The sequence below is a fragment of the Mya arenaria genome, chromosome 1 (genome assembly GCF_026914265.1).
Source record: "Mya arenaria isolate MELC-2E11 chromosome 1, ASM2691426v1".
Classification (NCBI taxonomy): Eukaryota; Metazoa; Mollusca; class Bivalvia; order Myida; family Myidae; genus Mya; species Mya arenaria.
In genome coordinates this window covers 24,972,943-24,994,734 of record NC_069122.1, presented here as the reverse complement: position 1 = coordinate 24,994,734, position 21,792 = coordinate 24,972,943, and the positions used below count along the sequence as shown (strand labels likewise).

The 21,792-nt window shown below is 36.6% G+C and overlaps 1 protein-coding gene across 2 annotated transcripts in view; it reads left to right on the top strand.

The window, feature by feature from the left end:
* Nucleotides 1-21,792, top strand: part of LOC128229427 (telomere-associated protein RIF1-like) — a 238,016-nt gene that overhangs the window by 84,932 nt on the left and 131,292 nt on the right. For both annotated transcript variants that reach the window (XM_052941345.1, XM_052941344.1), the window contains exons 15-20: nt 1,728-1,979; nt 9,016-9,117; nt 9,400-9,549; nt 15,843-15,939; nt 16,873-16,994; nt 19,673-19,867. In XM_052941345.1, coding sequence (XP_052797305.1) covers nt 1,728-1,979; nt 9,016-9,117; nt 9,400-9,549; nt 15,843-15,939; nt 16,873-16,994; nt 19,673-19,867 — 918 coding nt within the window. The remainder of the gene's footprint in view (nt 1-1,727; nt 1,980-9,015; nt 9,118-9,399; nt 9,550-15,842; nt 15,940-16,872; nt 16,995-19,672; nt 19,868-21,792) is intronic.

The window sequence follows — 21,792 nt, the reverse complement described above, 5'->3', positions numbered from 1 at the left end:
TTTTGAGCGACCAATGATGTGCCGCGATACAAAAAACAAACAACACATGCACAATGGCGCAGCCGAAATCAAAAAAGTTTAAAAGTCTATTTGATTTTGGGTTCCAACAAAGAACCGGTGAGAACGAAAATGCAAATTGGAAACACATTGTTTGTTGTTCTTTTAAAGTTACGATCGATGCATGGCGCCTGCTTGAAATGTCCATTTTGTTGAATAAAATGTGTTTTTTCTGTTACGGAACAAATCTAGTCTAGCGGATTGCGATAAAATCAATGTGTCGTTTCTGATATGTCTGGTGCTGATACCTTCAAACCCCCGCTAAGATTACTCATTATGAAAAGCTAGCGAACTTTCTGAAACAAAATGTAAGATATTATGGTCGGCGATTTCAGCGGTCCGCTAAGCTAGATTCTTCCCACTTTTTATTTTTCTCGGCGATCTCCGGGTAGGAGGTGATTTCATTGCTTCAAGTTCATTCTGTTGTTAGCTGTTATCAAGGTAAGACAAACGATTTATTATTCAATCTATGTAGAATCTAAGTGTTAATGTAAATTATTTCCATTCCATTAATGATTGAGTCTGGGCCCATAGTTTCGCCAAACTAAAATGAACATCATCAGTCATCTAGCTCTGATTACTATTTAGAACAATTTGATTTGCAGGAGATAACAAGAGATTCTAGAGCCGGATGTGTAGCCACATAATCCAAAATTGGATATTTCGGCCCATTTATATTGTTTTCAAAGTAGAATAGTCTGAATAAATGTTTTCTAAACAGTCAATTTTGCTTTCAGGGAAACAGGTTCTAGACCCTCAGGAATGTCTAAAATTCGTTTTCGTCTCAGGGGGCAAAGCCCCCCTGAACCCCCAACCAGGGCGTTGCCCTGGACCTAACAAGGGGGCCTAGGCTGCCCCCTTGACCCCCTTGCCAGATCTGTTAGATTTATAAAAAAAATCGGTTTGTGAAAAACATAATGACAACCCTGGGTTTGAATAATTAACTTAGGTGTTGAGAACATTCAAGTACAATTAAGAACTGTACCTTATTCAACTTGCGTCGACAACAGATAATTTGAGGGTTTCGCGGAGAGCAACATCAGGTTGACAGATTTAAATTGTTTATTGATCACTTAATACAGTATTGGTATTAACTATTTATGTGCTTTGTACCATTGTTAATTCGATATATTTTATCATTTATGTACATGTGCTGTACTATTTAATAACCATTGCTATTTTCAGGATTTAATAAAATTTGTCAAAACAAATATGGCAGCTGCCAATTTTGCCCTTTTTATCACTGTGTCCTATAAATGCTATTAGTGATATCAAGTTTGATCTCATATTTTTTGCCTGCGTCCTATATATGATTGCATCCTATTTACAATGATATATGGTAATTGCTTAATCTGTCATGAAAGTTTATTTGATTTTACAAGTAAGAAAGTCAATTTAGTTTGTGACTCGTGCCCAATGTTAAACTGAAATTCTGGATCTTACGATATCTTGTCATACATTCGTTGGTAAGATGTGCATATAAAATTAACATCTCAACTATTGTAAGTTTTGTTTTAGCAAAGTTTAAAACTGAACTGTAATGTAACATTGTCTTAGGTATACTCATATCAAGTTAGTCATAAAATGGTATAAAAGTCGTGTTCAGAAGTTGGATTATACAGAAATTTAACTATTGTCACTTAAAACATGGTTTTCTTTATGAAATTTAGGGCACGCCAGCCATGTTTCTGATCAGTCTCCTCCTGACACCCAACTTGCTCCAGTCCAGTGCCACCTCCACCCTGTACCACCAGTTATTCTCCTCCCTGCTTACAGTAGGGGCCAGCCCCGCGGCCATGCTAGACTTCCTGCAGTCTGTCCTGGACGTTATGGTGGGAAGTTGTTTGCTGGAAGTAAACAAGGAAGCTGTATGTAAATTGTGGTCAGCAGTGGTCTCCCCTTTGTTGGAACACATCAGTAAGGTTAGTGCACATATATATGTTGGTAGTTTTTATGCCTCAGATGTGTCTGAATGAACAAAGGAAAGCATCAATAAAACATTGGAAACTACGTTGACTTCCCTACATGTAGTAGCCTTAAATGTTAAGACACTGTTTAAAGGCACAAGGCTCACCAAACAAACACCAAATATGGGACAAAACATCAAGTGATGTTCTTCTGTTAAGGATTTTGAAACTGGAAAAAGCATGGACCACATGATGATCACTTTTCATGATGTATAGCTACCATCAACAGAGCTCCAGATCAGATGCTGTATAGCTACTATTACCAGAGCTCCAGATAAAAGCAATTGAGTATACTGTGAACTCATAAGTATTCGTGGGACTTAAATTTTTGTGGAGTGGTGGTTTGGCTCCCAACGAAAATTTGACCTTTAATTCTGAAATCATACTGTCTGTGTAGTACGAAATAACAACAAGACAGATGCTAACAATGACATACTATCAATGCAAATACAAAACATCATCTGACATGAACATAAACAACATTTACACATTAAACTCAGCAGTATGTGCTACTGAAAACTCCAGTCTGACTTTCGCACTCGATGGTAAGTGTACAGAATAAGAAACGTGAGAGGAAATCGTGAGAGGAAATAGATTATCGGAACTATGCTGCTTTTCGGATAGCACCCTATCTTGGAAATACATTTTTAAGAGCAGAATTAATATATGCAATGGCACAAATGATCTCAGTGAGAACACAAACAAATACATGACTGAAACCACGATTACATACCTTATAACTTCCCAAAACTTAGATTTCCTATTTCAAATGCATAACTCAATAAATCAGGACATGTCTGCAAAACTTTGTGGAAATAATTGTGTAGAATATACAAGATCCAATCAGAACCAAGATAACATAAATAAATTGACCAGTCAAATTGCTTGAATTTAAACATGCCAAACCGGTTATTATAACAAAGGTGTTCCAAACACATAACTTGTCAAAACAGCAAAACACCCCAAATTTCCCATTGTTGTGTCATAAACTGTGTGACTTAGATGATACATAGGCATGAGGTTGGTGCATGGTGAATTTGCAGATGATTTAGGATTGCAGTTTCCAATAACAGTTGAACACCATTAATCGGAAATCATAGGGACCCAATTTTTGTTCTTCGAAAAGGCGATATTTCAGATTAAAGGGACTGTACACCAGATTGGCACCAATTTATTTTTTTCTGTAACGAATCTCAGGACAATTATTGTAGATATTTTATTCTTTGATATCATAATTTAAAAAAAAATATACCAAAATGTAATAAAATAAATCGAGTTGGAGTCTGGGTTTGAACTGGTGTCGCCCAAATTGCAGTCCAGTGTTGTATACACTGTGCTACGAAGGCTTACCCAAAACAGTTGGAATATTTAAGCTATACCTGTCTTGGTAATATCACATGATAACATCGACTAGCCAATCACGCATAAGAATGAATTCTACTAGGTATACATACCTAGTAATCTTTTTTAATGGAAAAAATACAAAAAAAAACGCGAAAAATAAATTTATTGTTAACTGTGGTACTTAAGTTAGTTAGTGCATTGTACACATTGATACCAAGTTTATGTCAGTTTTCGACAAATTTTTTTTTTTTTCGCTGTTTCATCGTACAGAGCTGAGCCCTTTTGACAGTTTTCAGAAAATGACAGTGTTCGCGAATTATAGATGACGTGAAATATTAAGTCGTGAATTTTGCAATGTCATTTACATGTAAACATTACAATACATTCGGTTTGAGTGATCTTTTGTATACATGTTTTTTGAATAATTGTTTAACAAATGACAAATAATTTGTTATTATATATCCTCCCGGGTTGGTTACCGGGCCCTTCTCCGTATTGTTTGGTAGCGGATTAGGTGAGCAATGCGGCGACAGAATATGATGAGATGATGAATGATATTCAGATTGTGTTAACCAGCAATTAATTCACCCAAATGCATCACTCATTTTCTGACATTGATGTTTGTAACATACACGTGCTCAATGTCATTCTTTAACAACCGCTAATATGCTTAAAAAATACAATGTATTTTTAATTCCCCGCCACAGAGTGGGGAGGGGATTATAGGAATGCACTTCGTCCATCTGTCAGTCCGTCCGTCTGGGTGTAACATTTCGTGTCCGGCTATAACTTACTTATGCATTGATGGATTACCATATTACTTGGTACAAATGTGGTCCTTTTTGAGAAGATGTGTTGTGACCTTAACCCGGGTCCATACCTCAAAGGTCAAGGTCACACGAGACATTTAAAGGTCAGAGTACACATGCTAGTGACCATGCTATAACTTACTTATGCATTGATGGATTACCATATTACTTGGTACAAATGTTGTCCTTATTGAGATGATGTGCAGTGACCTTGACCCGGGTCCATACCTGAAAGGTCAGGGTCACATGAGACATATAAAGGTCAGAGTACACATGCTTGTGTCCGGGCTTTTTATACCCCCGACAAACGAAGTTTGAAGGGGGTATATTGGAGTCACCCTGTGGTCGGTTCGTCGGTTTGTCGGTCAGTCCGTTGCAATTTACCTTGTCCGGAGCATAACTTAAAAACTACAGGATAGAATTGGATTAAACTTCATATAATGGTAGATCATAATGAGAGGAAGTGCAGTGTACAATAACCATAACTCTATTCTTGCCTCTTACTTCCCTTTGTTACTTTTTTTTTGTCCGGAGTATAACTTGAAAAGTACTGGATGGAATTGATTGGAACTTCATACAATGGTAAAGCACAATAAGAGGAAGTGCAGTGTTCAAGAACTATAACTCTACTTTAGCTAATTACTGAGTTATTGCCCTTTATTTGTTTTTTTTGCTGTCATTTTTTTTCCCACACATTAACTTGCAAACTACTAGATGGAATTTATTAAAACTTAATACAATGGTAAAGCACAATGAGAGGAAGTGCAGTGCACAAGAACCATAATTCTATTTCAGCTAATTACAAAGTTACTGCCCTTTGTTACTTTTTTCTTGTCCGAAGCATAACTTGAAAACTATTGGATGGAATTTAATAAAACTTCATACAGTGATAGATCATAATGAGCGGAAGTGCAGTGTACAGGAACTGCAATTCTATTTCAGCCAATTACAGAGTTACTGCCCTTTGTTACTTTTTTCTTGTCTGGAGCATAACTTGAAAACTATTGGATGGAATTTAATAAAACTTCATACAGTGATAGATCATAATGAGAGGAAGTGCAGTGTACAGGAACCGCAATTCTATTTCAGCCAATTACAGAGTTATTGCCCTTTGTTACTTATTTCTTGTCCGGAGCATAGCTTGAAAACTATTGGATGGAATTTCATAAAACTTTATACAATGGTACAGCACAATGAGAAGGAGTTCAGTGTTCAGGAACTGCAATTCTATTTCAGCCAATTACAGAGTTACTGCCCTTTGTTACTTTTTCTTGTCCGAAGCATAACTTGAAAACTATTGGATGGAATTTAATAAAACTTCATACAGTGATAGATCATAATGAGCGGAAGTGCAGTGTACATGAACTGCAATTCTATTTCAGCCAATTACAGAGTTACTGCCCTTTGTAACTTTTTCTTGTCTGGAGCAAAACTTGAAAACTATTGGATGGAATTTAATAAAACTTCATACAGTGATAGATCATAATGAGAGGAAGTGCAGTGTACAGGAACTGCCATTCTATTTCAGCCAATTACAGAGTTATTGCCCTTTGTTACTTATTTCTTGTCCGGAGCATAACTTGAAAACTATTGGATGGAATGTAATAAAACTTTATACAATGGTACAGCACAATGAGAAGGAGTTCAGTGTACATGAATCTTTACACTATTTTAGCAAATTACACAGTTATTGCCTTTTTCTTTGTTTTTTTGTTGTCAAACTTTTGTCTGCATAGTGCCTTGAAAACTACTAGATGGAATTTCATAAAACTTCATACAATGATAATTCATAATGAGAGGCGGCGTTTGGGGGTATTAATCACCTTCAGTGATAGCTCTAGTTAATTTTTGCTGGATATTTGTTCTATTTTAGCCACTGGCTGGTGAAAACTAGTCAGGGATGTGATTTGTCTGTGGATTTCTGCGGATCCGATGGCTCTAGGGACTATTTCTGTAAATTGTTTAAATCGGGAATTATTTTTAAGGGGGTGGGGGGAACTACTCTCTTACGTTCCGTAAATTTACTGGTTCCTTCTTGGGCCAAGAAATACACCAAGCGCTATTTATTCATACACATATTCTCATTGGCATGTAGTCAAATCAAATTGCTTGTTATACTGAGAAACCAAAACAATGGTGTCTTGCTGAAAAAAATGCGAAAATTTGAACACTCTTATTACTTTTTGTATTGAACAATAGAATGGAAAATATTTAAAACTGACTGGCCGCAAATATTGTTGATTCAAATAGTAAAAGCAAATTAAGTGGGATTGGCTAGAAACATTAGTTAATGGTCACCCTTAATGCGGTGGTGACATTGACAGAAAAGCAAATGTGTGGTCTTCATCAGTTACCAGTTTGTTGTTGTTTAACTGTTTTGATTTATTATTAAAGTAGTAGGACAAAGATTATTGAAAAAGAAATTTATTACTTTTATTGATGCTTTGAATAAAATATACTAAGTGGGTATGCGGTTTACCGTAAATGACTGGTTATAAGACGCATTTTTTCCCTCATAGTTTGATGTAAAAAAATGTCTAAGTATTACAAACAGTAACAAGCTTTTAACATTTTTTTCTGAGGTTGATTTCAGGCTGAAATTGGCTCTTCAAAGAAAAAATGGTGAAAAAACTAGTTTGTTTAGTAGGACTGTAGGAGTACCCGAGTAATCACAAATCAAAGCAAAATGTTTGTCACAAATACTCGCCAATGCTTAGATCGCTGGATCGCGATTCAAGTGAAAAATTTAATAAAAGAATAAAACAATATGTTTTAATTCAATTCCAGCATATATTGTGGTTGTTAATAAATAAAACATAATGCATTGTTTATCCAAAATATGCGAAATACGTTACACTGACGCAACCGGAAGTTAATTCATACAGAGCTAGCATTCAATTCAGTGTGCGGTGTTCGAATGGAGAATGCTTCTTGTCAAGGTTTTAAGGGAATATAATGTTTTAAAAAGAATACAAATAAAGAAATAAGAAATAAAAAGTCAAAGAGCATTACAAAAATTATAAAGAGAAGATCTACAATAATAAAATAAAATGCGAAACTTATGTACAGCTATCATTTATTTTCGTCAGCAATTTAATGTCAACATGGCATCCCCGTAAACAAAAAAAATCAAATCCAGCGCTATATATTCAAAAACTTCGATGAAAAAAGACTTATGCAGGTCATGTTGTATTATATGTAATTTAGCAGATTGAGTAGCTAAGATTGAGTGTAACTAATTGAGTGTGTATTGTGTAAATAAAGAAAGTTTAAATGTTGTGAACCCTAAAAAAAACTTTTGTTATTCATTTACTTTCAAAATATGTATTGCTTTATACCAAGTCAATTGTGAATCGATTCTTGGATCGCAAGTCAAAGATCACGATTCGAATCAGATCACCTTTTGTCTGACAATACACAGCCTTATTGTTTAGATTTATGTAGAAAGGGATGTCACTCGCATCATCTCGATCATGTTTATACCAGTTAAAACGGCAGTTGAAGATCGGGATACGGTGTATCGTAAGATGTTTATTTAAAAAAAAAAATTGTACGATTAAAATTATTCAATTATTATTTTGTATATAACAATAATTAAACATGCATATAAAGAAGCAAAGCTGTGCACTGTCAAAATATTTTTTGTCAGTGGTATGATAAGGTGTGAAAAACTCCCACTGCCTAATTTGCGCTGCCTTTAAGCAGTTTAACATACCAATAGTACCAACTGTTGCGAAAATGGTCTTGTTTTTTCACACTTTGCCACGTTCTTTATTCTTTTCTGTAGGTGTTGACATTTTGAAAACAAACCCGTACAATATAAGGTTTTTGCATAACCACTTTTCATTCTCGACAGGTTATTGTTTACGATATACCGTCAGAAAGAAATCTTAAAAATTGTCATTAAAGGTACTTTTCAGTGCCATCCAGTTAGAAATTGTCACACACGGTACATTCAGTGCCTATCTTACTTGCTTCCCATAATGGGGAAAGTTCGTACATTGTACACAGCACGAGAAAAGCTATCTGTCATCAGCTATGCTGAAGAGCACGACAATCGTGCAGCTGGTAGCCAGTACTCCATGAATGAAGTAAATGTACGCAAATGGCGAAAACAGAAGCACAAACTAATGGATGTGAACTAACCCAGGGACATGCAAATTGTTTTTAGAATGTATTCCATTTTAAACTATTTGTTATGTCTTATATAACATGAAACATAGAAACATATTTTGCTTTGTATTTGTATTGCATGGTTTAAAATAACCATCGCCATTGTCACTGTCAACAAACATGGTGGCCGATGGTGGCAGACAATTTTAACATTTTTTCTATGGGTCCTAAAACCTAAAACATAGATTAAAAGTTTTTTTCTCGAGTTTTTTACGGATTTTTTTGCCTGCGTCATATAGCCCCTATTGTCTTATAACCAGTCATTTACGGTAATGAAAAGTATTTTATGAAATGTTTATGTGTTGCTCTGCAAATCAATTTGGCTGTTACTTCATTTGTAGTAAGTATTGACACTCCAGTTTGTTTCCAAATAAAAGCCAGAAGAGTCCTCAAAAGGGCTTCTTAAAAGGCAGTTTTTCTTTGACTAAGGGGTGTTCCGGCCTTTAAAACACCCACTAGGAGCGGCCCCCAAACCCCTCACCAAAATGGTTTCAGCCCTTATGCTGCCAGGTCAATCAAATCCCTGCAAAAAGAAGGCTTTATTTGTCTGGTAAATACTCTTAGCATTTAAATGAGAACTCTCTGGATGTTCCCCATTGCTCAGAAGTTACATTATGCTTCACAATGTTAAACCTGTGTCATAATTTCCCTCCTGTGTTTTACAGACCAGCGAAGTGAATCAGGGAGACTCAGTGGAACACAACTTCTCCTGCTGTGTAACCGCCCTTACATTCCCTGTAGCACAGAGCTTACACAATTCTCCACAGGTAAATAAATGGTTTAGTCAGGCTTTCAATATAAATTGGTAATGGAAAAAAATGTGATGGTCACATTAATGTATGTATGTATACATACATGTATTTCTGGGGCATGTGCTTGACCCATGTCATACGCATCTTTAATATATAATGTCAGATTAATCAGTATTTCACAGTCTGGTATTAATACATTGAAATTGAATTGAATTCATTACGCCTAACTTTAATATCTTCTCAATTTGAAATTGGGTTTCAACTGTATCATAAAGAAATCTTATCCTTATATTTCAGTCTGCAGTCAAGTCCCTACTAAAGACCTGGACAGATCTGTACAGTACGGTAAGCCGGCTGGCATCCCTCGTAACATCAGCAAGAGCTAACACAGTCTGTGAGGAAATCTGCGCAGCTTACCTTGAGATATTTAGCAAGCAGGAATCAATGGTGAGTAAAATACAATATTTTGGAGATAGCCTGCTAGGTTTTCATGTTAATATTGGATCTGCAAGTTGACTTTTAAGCTCACCTGAGCATGAGTTTTCCTTCAATTCTCCTAAAACACTTGGTCAATTGCAACCAAAATTCACAAGAATGTTGCTTGGATGGTCCTCTTTGAGATTTCTTTGAATAAAATAAAATGGTTCCATGAAGAAGTACTCTGGTTGCCATGGGAACCAAAAGGTAAAACAGAAAATTTTCTTCTCAGGTACTGCTGGCAAGCTTCAAAATAATTTTACTGAAACGTTCTTTTAAGATAGTACTTTATTAAATTTCTTCAATGTTAGTTAATTAGACAGGGGCAGAGCTAGTTTTCACTATAAGACAATATGGAAAACTTTGAAAATCTTCTCCTCAGAAAACCCTGGCCAGACCTGAAAGTAGTTACACAAAAATGTTCTTAAGGTGGCCCTTTACAAATTCCTTCAAGCCATGTTGGTTTGTTAAAACCCTGCCAAAAGGGGGCTGGACTAGTTTTTACTATAGGTCACAAAATTCGCCGTATATCAGGACTTCTAAAAACCTACAATTTGCAAGTGTGGAAGCCTAGTGGTAGAGGGCACCAGTAGCCTAGTGGTAGTGCGTCTACTTTGGGAATACAGTTGAACATCGCTATTCCGAACACCGTTTATCCGAAATATTTTTCGGTCCCCATTTTACTCCTTCTTTGTTTAACTAAATTTTTGGTCTTTATTCCGAAATAATCACTATTCTGAAATAAATATTACGGTCCCCATTTATGACATTGAGCATGCATGTTACATTGATGTCAGAAAATGAGCGATTCATTTTGGTGATGTAGTGTGTATATAATTGCTGGTTAACACAATCTGAATATCATTTGAAAATGTCTATCTCATCTGATTCAATCGCCTTATTACTCACTCGACCCGCTACCGAACAATCCGAATGTGCTGTCATTTTGTTTTAAATGTGCTATGTTGTTTAAATAAAGAAGTATAATAATGAATTATTTGTCAATTATTAAACACTAAATCAACAAATATTTTTGTTTATGAAAGATATCTCAAACGGAGTGTATTGTATTGGGTTACTAGTAACCGACATTGCAATCTTCACGACTTAGTATTTCACCTCATCTATAATTTGCGAACTCTGTCATTTGCGGGAAATTGTAAATTCGAAACACCGCTATTACGAAGTAATTTGTTGGGTCCCTACGATTTCAGATTAACGGTGTTCAATTGTATACCATTCTACACCACAGCAGCAGCCTTGTGGTAAAGGGATACAGTTGCCTAGTGGTAAAGGGCTACAGTAGCCTAGTGGTAAAGGGATACAGTAGCCTAGTGGTGAAGGGCTACAGTAGCCTAGTGGTAAAGGGCACCAGTAGCCTAGTGGTAAAGGGCACCAGAAGCCTAGTGGTAAAGGGCTACAGTAGCCTAATGGTGAAGGGCACCAATAGCCTAGTGGTAAAGGGCTACAGTAGCCTAGTGGTAAAGGGGTACAGTAGCCTAGTGGTAAAGGGCTACAGTAGCCTAGTGGTGAAGGGCACCAGAAGCCTAGTGGTAAAGGGGTAGAGTAGCCTAGTGGTAAAGGGCTACAGTAGCCTAGTGGTGAAGGGCTACAGTAGCCTAGTGGTAAAGGGCTACAGTAGCCTAGTGGTAAAGGGCTACAGTAGCCTAGTGGTAAAGGGCTACAGTAGCCTAGTGGTGAAGGGCACCAGTAGCCTAGTGGTAAAGGGCTACAGTAGCCTAGTGGTGAAGGGCACCAGTAGCCTAGTGGTAAAGGGCACCAGTAGCCTAGTGGTGAAGGGCTACAGTAGCCTAGTGGTGAAGGGCACCAGTAGCCTAGTGGTAAAGGGCACCAGTAGCCTAGTTGTGAAGGGCACCAGTAGCCTAGTGGTGAAGGGCACCAGTAGCCGAGTGGTGAAGGGCTACAGTAGCCTTGTGGTGAAGGGCACCAGTAGCCTAGTGGTAAAGGGCACCAGTAGCCTAGTGGTTAAGGGCAGTAGTAGCCTAGTGGTGAAGGGCTACAGTAGCCTAGTGGTGAAGGGCACCAGTGGCCTAGTGGTGAAGGGCTACAGTAGCCTAGTGGTGAAGGGCACCAGTAGCATAGTGGTAAAGGGCTACAGTAGCCTAGTGGTGAAGGGCTACAGTAGCCTAGTGGTGAAGGGCACCAGTAGCCTAGTGGTAAAGGGCTACAGTAGCCTAGTGGTAAAGGGCTACAGTAGCCTAGTGGTGAAGGGCACCAGTAGCCTAGTGGTGAAGGGCTACAGTAGCCTAGTGGTGAAGGGCACCAGTAGCCTAGTGGTAAAGGGCTACAGTAGCCTAGTGGTAAAGGGCACCAGTAGCCTAGTGGTGAAGGGCTACAGTAGCCTAGTGGTGAAGGGCTACAGTAGCCTTGTGGTAAAGGGCTACAGTAGCCTAGTGGTTGAGGGCACAAGTAGCCTAGTGGTTGAGGGCACCAGTAGTCTAGTGGTAGAGTATCAGCTTTGGGTGTATTGCATTTTACATGGCTTAAGTAGTCTAGTAGACGAGTGTCCGCTTTGGGTGTATCACAATCTACACCTCACCAGTAGCCTAGTGGTAAAGGGCACCAGTAAGCCTATAAGTACTAGTGTTGGGAATCGGACAGAAAAAATACTATCGATAATCGGTTTATGAAACCGATCAATGATCGATTATTAATCAATTGAATCATTATCTTATTATCTTTGGCCGTCATATTTAAGGCATACAGATACAGTACATGCACCAGGTTAAAGCACCAATGTTCCCTAACAATATTGTTTGTACATTCCTTTGTATAAATTATATTTTTTATTCAGAACGCAACTATCCATTAGTGTTTACAAGTAACTATTACAGAACATGAGACCACAGGCTCTAATTTTTGTCTTACATTAAGTATTGTAATCATGTGTAATCTGGACAGAAAGAAATATATCAATTTCTTTTAATAATTAGTCAGTTACAAGTCCATCAAGCAGTTGAATAGTCTATATGTTTTACAAGAACATTTTCTTTCAGAAAACTGAGAAAACTAAATTCTTACATGGTAAGAAGTAAACGATAGCATGTTTTAAAAATCTCTTTTAAACCACATACATGGCTTATGAACCAATCCTTTAGCAGTTAAAATACAAAAAAAAAAAGATTTGTAATAAGGTACTATAGTGACATACTGACTTAATAAGAAAATTAATTGATAATGAATAGATAATTTAACATAATAACACCTTAATATTTCAACATTAACTAGCATTAACCATAAAAACGAAAATTAGTCGGTAACGGTTATGTCCCTTGTTTCTATAATTCGATTGTCGCCGACTTAGGCCTTCCCAATCAATTGTCGATTATAATCGATCATTGGCACAGCACTAAATAGCACTGCATCTTTTTAGGAGTATACCATTCTACACCGCACCAGTAGCCCAGTGGTTGAGTGAAGGAGTTCAATCCTAGGCCCGTCTTACCAAACATATTAAATATGCTATCAGTAGCTCCTTTGCATGGCACTAGATGTTAAATAATAATCTTGTATTTTTCGCTCACCTGAGCACAAAATGCTCAAGGTGAGCTTTTGTGATCCGTCTATGTCCGGCGTCTGTCGTCCGACGTCAACAATTGGTTATAATCATCTTCTTCTCCTAAACCCCTTGGACAATTTTGATTAAACTTCATAGGAATGATCCTTGGTTGGTGCTTTTTCAAAATTGTTCAAAGAAATAAATTCCATGCAGAACTCTGGTTGCCATGGCAACCTTAAAAAAATGTCAACAATTGGTTATAATCATCTTCTTGTCATAAAACGCTTTGAAAATTTTGATGAAATTTCATAGGAATGATCCTTGGTTGGTGCTTTTTCAAAATTGTTCAAAGAAATGAATTCCATGCAGAACTCTGGTTGCCATGGCAACCTAAAGGAAAATGTCAACAATTGGTTATAATCATCTTCTTTTCCTAAACCGCTTGGACAATTTTGATGAAACTTCATAGGAATGATTCTTGGTTGGTGCTTTTTCAAAATTGTTCAAAGAATTTTATTCCATGCAGAACTCTGGTTGCCATGGCAACCTAAAGGAAAATGTCAATAATTGGTTATAATCATCTTCTTCTCCTAAACTGCTTGGACAATTTTGATGAAACTGCATTGGAATGATCCTTGGTTGGTGCTTTTTCAAAATTGTTCAAAGAATTTTATTCCATGCAGAACTCTGGTTGCCATGGCAACCTAAAAGAAAATGTCAACAATTGGTTATAATCATCTTCTTGTCCTAAACCGCTCGGACAATTTTGATGAAACTTCATAGGAATGACCCTTGGTTGGTGTTTTTTCAAAATTGTTCAAAGAAATGAATTCCATGCAGAACTCTGGTTGCCATGGCAACCTAAATGAAAATGTCATCAATTGGTTATACCGTAATTCACCTAAGAGTTCGGACACCTTAAAATAATTATTTTTTTCGCTGTCCGAATACATAGAAAATTACCATTTTTACATTTTATTTACATGTTTGTTTAACCTGCCTTTTTTTCTTCATGTTTGCATTTTACCATTTATTAATTTATCCGTAGTAATCAATGGTCATAAAGTTATTTATTACGCCTATAAGTGTAAATCCTTCATCAAGTTAATTAAAACACCATTTTATACATGCATTGAACTGAATAAACACATTTTATCGGCTTCAGATCAAAGAGTCACACTGTGTGACGTCACATAACTTACAGTTATACCCACGAGGATCTCGTGGAGAGCATGGACATTGCTATGCAAGATTAATGTATAACTGTACAATTATTGATTCTTACAGTCTATAAGTGAGGTACAAGTTTGAAAGTTTATTGGCAGATCGTTTTACAAACATGTCATGTCTATGTTTTCTTAATCCCTTGATTGCCCTTGTTGTTTCTTTAATCCTCCAATAAATATATCACACTTCCTTTTCAACAGGCAATAAATCGTTTAGGATGGGTAGTAACTAATTAAATTGTCACAGTGGTGTATACGGTTAGGTAATCTAGCCAGGCATTGTAAAGATAAAAGTCAATATTCTTCGTCTGTGAAACTTGGTAACTGTGAAAGTTATGATTGAAGTCCTTTGGGTGTCCGAAACTTAGGTACGCAAAATAAATTATTTTGGAAAATAATTATGGGTGTCCGAATATTTAGAGTGTCCGAACTCTTAGGTGAATTACGGTAATCATCTACTAAACCCCTTGGACAATTTTAATGAAACTTCATAGGAATGATCCTTGGTTGGTGTTTTTTTTCAAAATTATTAAAAAAAAGCAAGTCTTGCTTTATGGTCTCCCTTTTTGTTGGAGATTCCACTACTTCCTATTTTTTGTAACAAGGGAATAGATTTTAAATTTTATTAAGTCTTCAACATAGTCACTTCATAGGTAATTATTGTTCTTTTTTTAGGATCATAGATTGAAATAATTATTATACACCTTTATTCTTTAGAAGAAATTTCATTTTTACTCAATGATAAAATTAATAATAAGACTTTTACATTGAACTTTATGTATAATATTGTGAACTTCATGTAGATTATTCTAAGCTACAAATCTTATTTTCTGTATGGATAGTGAATAAGCCTTATACAGAAAATTTTCATTAACAATATTTGAAGTATGGTGATGTTGTCCTAGATGGAATAAGCAAAAATAGAATATGATGGTGTACTGTTCTTTGATGGTTAGAGCCTAGGGCAGATTATTGATTTTATTGGATGGTGCAGTGTCTGTTGTTTATGTATCTATACTAAAATTTATTTTAGTGTGCAAGCAATTTGACATAGTTCTGTCAGTGTGCAGACAATTGAACGAAGTCCTGTCAGTTGTTTGTGTATCTATACTAAAAGTTCTTTCAGTGTGCAAGCAATTTAACATAGTTTAGTCAGTGTGCAGGCAATTGAACAAGTCCTGTCAGTGTGCAGGCAATTGAACAAAGTCCTGTCAGTGTGCAGGCAACTGAAAGAAGTCCTGTCAGTGTGCAGGTATGCAGTCAATCTTCAAGTCCTGTCAGTGTGCAGGCAACTGAACAAAATCCTGTCGGTGTGCAGTCAATCGACAAATGCTGTCAGTGTTGACAAGTCCTGTCAGTAATTATCCAGGGAACATGTTTGACCAGTATGTTTTTCAATATTCTTTGAGAACAATTATCAAGCTATATTGATTACAAAGGTTAAACTCTTTTACTCAGGTGAGCGATTTAGGGCCATCATGGCCCTCTTGTTATATTATACTCTTTAATGCTATCAGGATTGGGGTGAGATGGATATGACGGTCCAGATGTGTGTGGTGATGACTTCTAATCTTGACTTCTCTAATGTGGACAACCAGGTTGCCTTCAACCTAGGTGAGACTTTCGTATAGACCAAAGTGGGTAAGGTGTGCTTTTGTATAGAGTGTAGTTACATAAAGGTGGTTTTGGAGGGATATGTTGAGCTAACTTACCATCAACATCCAGGGCTTTTTCTATAGTACCCACGGGTCCGACTATTGGACCCATTCCCAAAGCAAAATGTAAGATATTTTTCCCAATCTTCAGAAAAAAATCCCAATCCCAAAACAAAAAAACAATTTTTTTTTTTTTTTTTTTTATTTTTTTTTATTTTTTTTAGAAATTGCTTTAATCTGTACTGGTTCATTTTCAGCATCCTAATAAATTATGTAATGTGAAGTTTTTTTTTGGCAATTGAACTCAGAAATCATTGATTTTCATCACCTTCAGAGATCTGAAATCTGAAATATTATCTGTCATGATCTATTGCAATAGATATTTACACCCGAAGGATTGATATTTCAGCCATTGTGGGTCTTTTGAAGGGAAAATAAACTAATTAACAGTTAAGCGCAAGTCAATCAGTAAGGTGTTTATCTATGACAGTAATTTATTTCTATCAGAGATTGATTTTCATGTTCAATTATGGGATTTTTTTTTCAAGGAGTCAGGCACCTTGCTGCAAATGAGGTAATCTAAAACATATTCAATATTAAGTTTAAGACAACCGTACTCTTTTTACTTTGAACACTGATATATAGGTTAAATTGCACCATTGAAAAATAAAGTAAGAAAAAATATTCTGGAACAACCCTCCCGGACCGACCCTGCATTCACAGCATCCCTTTGAAAAAACTTGAGAATATGGATTTATAAGTGAACATAACCTTCGGTTGGTCTTTCTATAAGAAAGATTTGTTTGCTGAAAAATTATTTCACTATTGCCTTTTCAGATTTTTGTGAACACTTGCATTACCAAATTTGAAGGACATGTATTTCTTGATGCAGGCCAACACATATGGGGTCATAAGAGGGTCCATGTTCTAGAGAACTTCAACTCCCTTGTGTGTCTGCTGGCCCTTCTGCAGAAACAAGCCCTCACAAAGGCAACTGAATCTGATGCTGTAAAGGTAAGGCTGATTGACATGTTTATCATAAGACCCCGACAAACAAAGTTTGAGGGGGTATACTGGAGTCTACTTATGGTCAGCCTGTCATTGGTAAGTCTGTCCGTTGCATTATTGCTTGTCATGAGTATACTTTGAAAACCACATGATAGAATTTTATTTAACTTCTGTCATTGGTAAAGCGCAATGAGAGAAAGTGCAGTGTACAAGAACTGTAACTCTTTTTCAGATAATTAAAGAGTTATTGCCCTTTGTCATTTTCCTTGTCAGGTTCATAACTTGAAGACCACTGGATGGAATTTAATTGAACTTTTTACAATGGTACAGCACAATGCGAATAAGTGCAGTGTACAAAAATAATAACTCCATTTCAGCTAATTACAGAGTTAGTTTAATTTAAACATATTTATTTTACAACGATTGTGAAACAAGTTATTGCAACATTATTTAATCACTCTCGTTGGCACGATTTTATGCGAGAGTGTGGTCTAGTAATTACAGAGTAAATGCCCTTTGTTACTTTTCCTTGTCTTGAGCATAGCTTGAAAATCACTAGATAGAATTTAATCAAACTTCATACAATCGTAAAGCACAATGAGAGGAAGAGCAGTGTTCAAGAACCATAACTCTATTAAAGATAATTAAGGAATGATAAAGCTCAATGATAGCAATTCCTTTGTACAAGAAGAACCATGGCTCTATTTCAGTTAATGACTGATTCATGGGGAGACATATTGTTTTTGCCCTGTCCGTAAGTCTGTCAGTCTGTACGTCACACCTCGTTTCCACTCAATAACTAAAGAACGCTTTGACCAAGGAACTTCATGCTTGGTATGCTAGTTGTTCATGACTAGTTAATGACCCCTATTGATTTTGTGATCAGTAGGTCAAAGGTCAAGGTTGCAGTTACCTTCAGGTAAAAAACGATATGTTGGCGGTGACCTGAAGCTTAAAAATGGTTTCTGCTCAATAACTAAAGAACACTTGTACCCAGGAACTTAATACTTGGTATGCTAGTTGGTCATGACTAGTAGATGACTCCTATCGATTTTGAGTCAGTAGGTCAAAGGTCAAGGTCATCGTGACTTTGAGGTGAAGAAATGGTTTCAGCTTAATAACTAAAGAACGCTTGCACCCAGGAACTTCATACTTGGTATGCTAATTCTGGGATCAGATGGTCAATGGTCAAAGTTGGGTGAAAAAACAGTTTCCGCTTAATAATTAAAGAATGCTTGCACCAAGGAACTTCAAACTTGATATGCCAATTGGTCATGACTAGTAGATAACCTCTATAGATTTTATGATCAGTTGGTCAAAGATCAAGGTTGCAGTGACCCTGAGGGGAAAACATTTTCCAATAATTACTAAAGAACATTTACACCCAGGAACTTCATATTTGGTATGGTAGTTGGTCATGACTAGAAGATGGCTCCTATTGGAATTGGGATCAATAGGTCAAAGGTCAAGGTCCTGGTAAAGACCGCAGTGACTGTCAGGTAAAAAAATCTGATTAATTACTGAAGAATGCTTGCACATAGGACATTCATACTTGGTATATCAGTTGGAAATGACTAGTAGATGACCCCTATTGATTTTCAGGCCAGTAGGTCAAAAGTCATGGTGACCTTTAGGTAAAATAACGGTTTCTGCAAAATAACTATGATCAATTGGGCCCAGGAGCATCATACTTGGTATGCTTTTGATTTTGAGGTCAGTAGGTCAAGGTCACAGTCACCTTCAGGTGAAAAACAATTTGTTGGTCACCAGTCCGTCTGTCACACTTCTATCTGCCCAATAACTTAAGAACACTTGGACCCAGGAACTTCATACTTGGTATGCAGGTTGGTTGATATGTTGGCGGTGACCTTAAGCTTAAGAATGGTTTCTGCTCAATATTTAAAGAACACCCAGGAACTTCATACTTGGTATGCTAGTTGGTCATGACTAGTAGATGACTTCTATTGATTTTGAGATCAGTAGGTCAAAGGTCAAGGTCAACGTGACCCCTATGTTTGTTCATATCCATTCCATAAGTACAAATTTCAATTCAATCATTGATTTTTTCACGCCTGTGACCACACACAATGTGGGAGACAAGTGCTTTTTCAAAAAAGCAATCTCTAGTTGTTCTTTGTTACTTTTTTGTAAGCAGCATAGCTCTAAATTACTGGATTTTAATTGTACAACATACTTTGATCAAGCATAATGAGTGGAAATGCAGCTTCAATAACATCAGTATTATGCCTCTTTTCAAAGAAGAAGTTTGCCATTCCTGTGTCCAGGCTCTATTCGGTGGTTTATTTGTCACTGCTGTGGCAGCTCTAGTTTATTTTGTCTGATCAGAGTTATGGCCCTTTAATTATAAAAAATGGTCTGTCCAATCTTGGGTCACTTGTTGCTTCAAGAGTATTGCACATGCACACATGAAAGTTCATAGGAATGTTAGTTAGCATGGGAAATTGTGCACCTGCAATTTGTGTGACATTACACTTTATCTTAAAGGGGTTATGGCCCTTGACATAGTAAATGGTATACATACTATTAGTTAGGCTGATATAACAATAGCAGAATTTTGATTTTGATAGCAGTTTTATCATGCACCTGCTCAAGTTGTTAACCAAAAAAGTGGAGTATTGGGATTCTCTTCACTTTTGTGATAACTTGAGTTCTGTTTGTTTCAGAAGTTGCAATGTGGTGGTATCCAGGGATCTCTGAACGGGCTTATTGACTGTTTCTCAACCATCTTCAAAAGTATGACATCATGCATTGTTATTTTGAATCTGATTGGTCACCTGGCTCAACCAATTGGCGACCTGTTTAGTGAGGCTTCCAAGAAAACCACAGTGAAGGTCTTCAATAATTCTTTCCAGCAAAAGGTGGGTTATGAGTGAATAACCATAGAATACTTTGATATTTAAAGATTTAATTCATTTCTGGGTCATTTTTATCCCCCGCCTTGAAAAGGTGAGGGGATATAGTAATGGTAGGTGCGATTCCGTGCGTGTGTGCGTCCGTCCCTTCCACATTCATTTCTTTGCATCTCCTCTTTCATTTCTCATGCGATTTCTACCAAATCTTCTCAGATTGATGATCATAAAGTGAAGCAGCGCATATTGTCGGGCTTTTGCGATTCGACCATTTTTGAAAGAGTTATAGCCCTGTTTTTATTTTACATTTAAAATTGGTTTCTTCGCAACTCCTCTTACGTTTTTCATGCGATTTCTACCAAACTTTCACAGATTGATGATCATAAAGTGAAGCAGCGCATATTGTCGGGCTTTCCTGATTCGACCATTTTTGAAAGAGTAATTGCCCTTTGCTTATTTTACATTTAAAATTGGCTTCTTCTCAACTCCTCTTACGTTTTTTATGTGATTTCTACCAAACTTTCACAGATTGATGATCATAAAGTGAAGCAGCGCATATTGTCGGGTTTTCCTGATTCGACCATTTTTGAAAGAGTAATTGCCCTTTGCTTATTTTACATTTAAAATTGGTTTCTTCGCAACTCCTCTTACGTTTTTCATGCGATTTCTACCAAACTTTCACAGATTGATGATCATAAAGTGAAGCAGCGCATAGTGTGGGTCTTTCCTGATTTGACCATTTTTGAAAGAGTTATTGCCCTTTGCTTATTTTACATTTAAAATTGGTTTCTTCGCAACTCCTCTTACGTTTTTCATGCGATTTCTAACAAACTTTTACAGATTGATGATCATAAAGTGAAGCAGCGCATATTGTCGGGTTTTCATGATTCGACCATTTTTGAAAGAGTAATTGCCCTTTGCTTATTTTACATTTAAAATTGGTTTCTTCGCAACTCCTCTTACGTTTTTCATGCGATTTCTACCAAACTTTCACAGATTGATGATCATAAAGTGAAGCAGCGCATATTGTCGGGTTTTCCTGATTCGACCATTTTTGAAAGAGTAATTGCCCTTTGCTTATTTTACATTTAAAATTGGTTTCTTCGCAACTCCTCTTACGTTTTTCATGCGATTTCTACCAAACTTTCACAGATTGATGATCATAAAGTGAAGCAGCGCATAGTGTGGGGCTTTCCTGATTTGACCATTTTTGAAAGAGTTATTGCCCTTTGCTTATTTTACATTTAAAATTGGTTTCTTCGCAACTCCTCTTACGTTTTTCATGCGATTTCTAACAAACTTTTACAGATTGATGATCATAAAGTGCCGCAGCGCATTTTGACGAGTTTTCCTGATTCAACCATTTTTGAAAGAGTAATTGCCCTTTGCTTATTTTACATTTAAAATTGGTTTCTTCGCAACTCCTCTTACGTTTTTCATGCGATTTCTACCAAACTTTCACAGATTGATGATCATAAAGTGAAGCAGCGCATATTATCGGGCTTTCATGATTTGAATATTTTTGAAAGAGTAATTGCCCTTTGCTTATTTACATTTAAAATTGGTTTCTTCGCAACTCCTCTTACATTTTTCATGCAATTTCTACCAAACTTTCACAGATTGATGACTATATAGTGACGCAGCACATATTGTTGGGCTTTCGCGATTCGACCATTTTTGAAAGAGTTATTGCCCTTTGCTTATTTTACATTTAAATTGGTTTCATCGCAACTCCTCTTACGTTTATGACTATATAGTGACACAGTGCATATTGTCAGGCTTTTGCAATTTGACCTTTTTTGAAAGAGTTATTGCCCTTTCTTAATTTTACTCATTTCTTATGTTCCTGAGAAACTACCCTTACCATTTATTGGCTTTCATTACAAAAAATGTCCCCATGAGGCGGGGGATATAGCTGTCTGTGACTGCTCTTG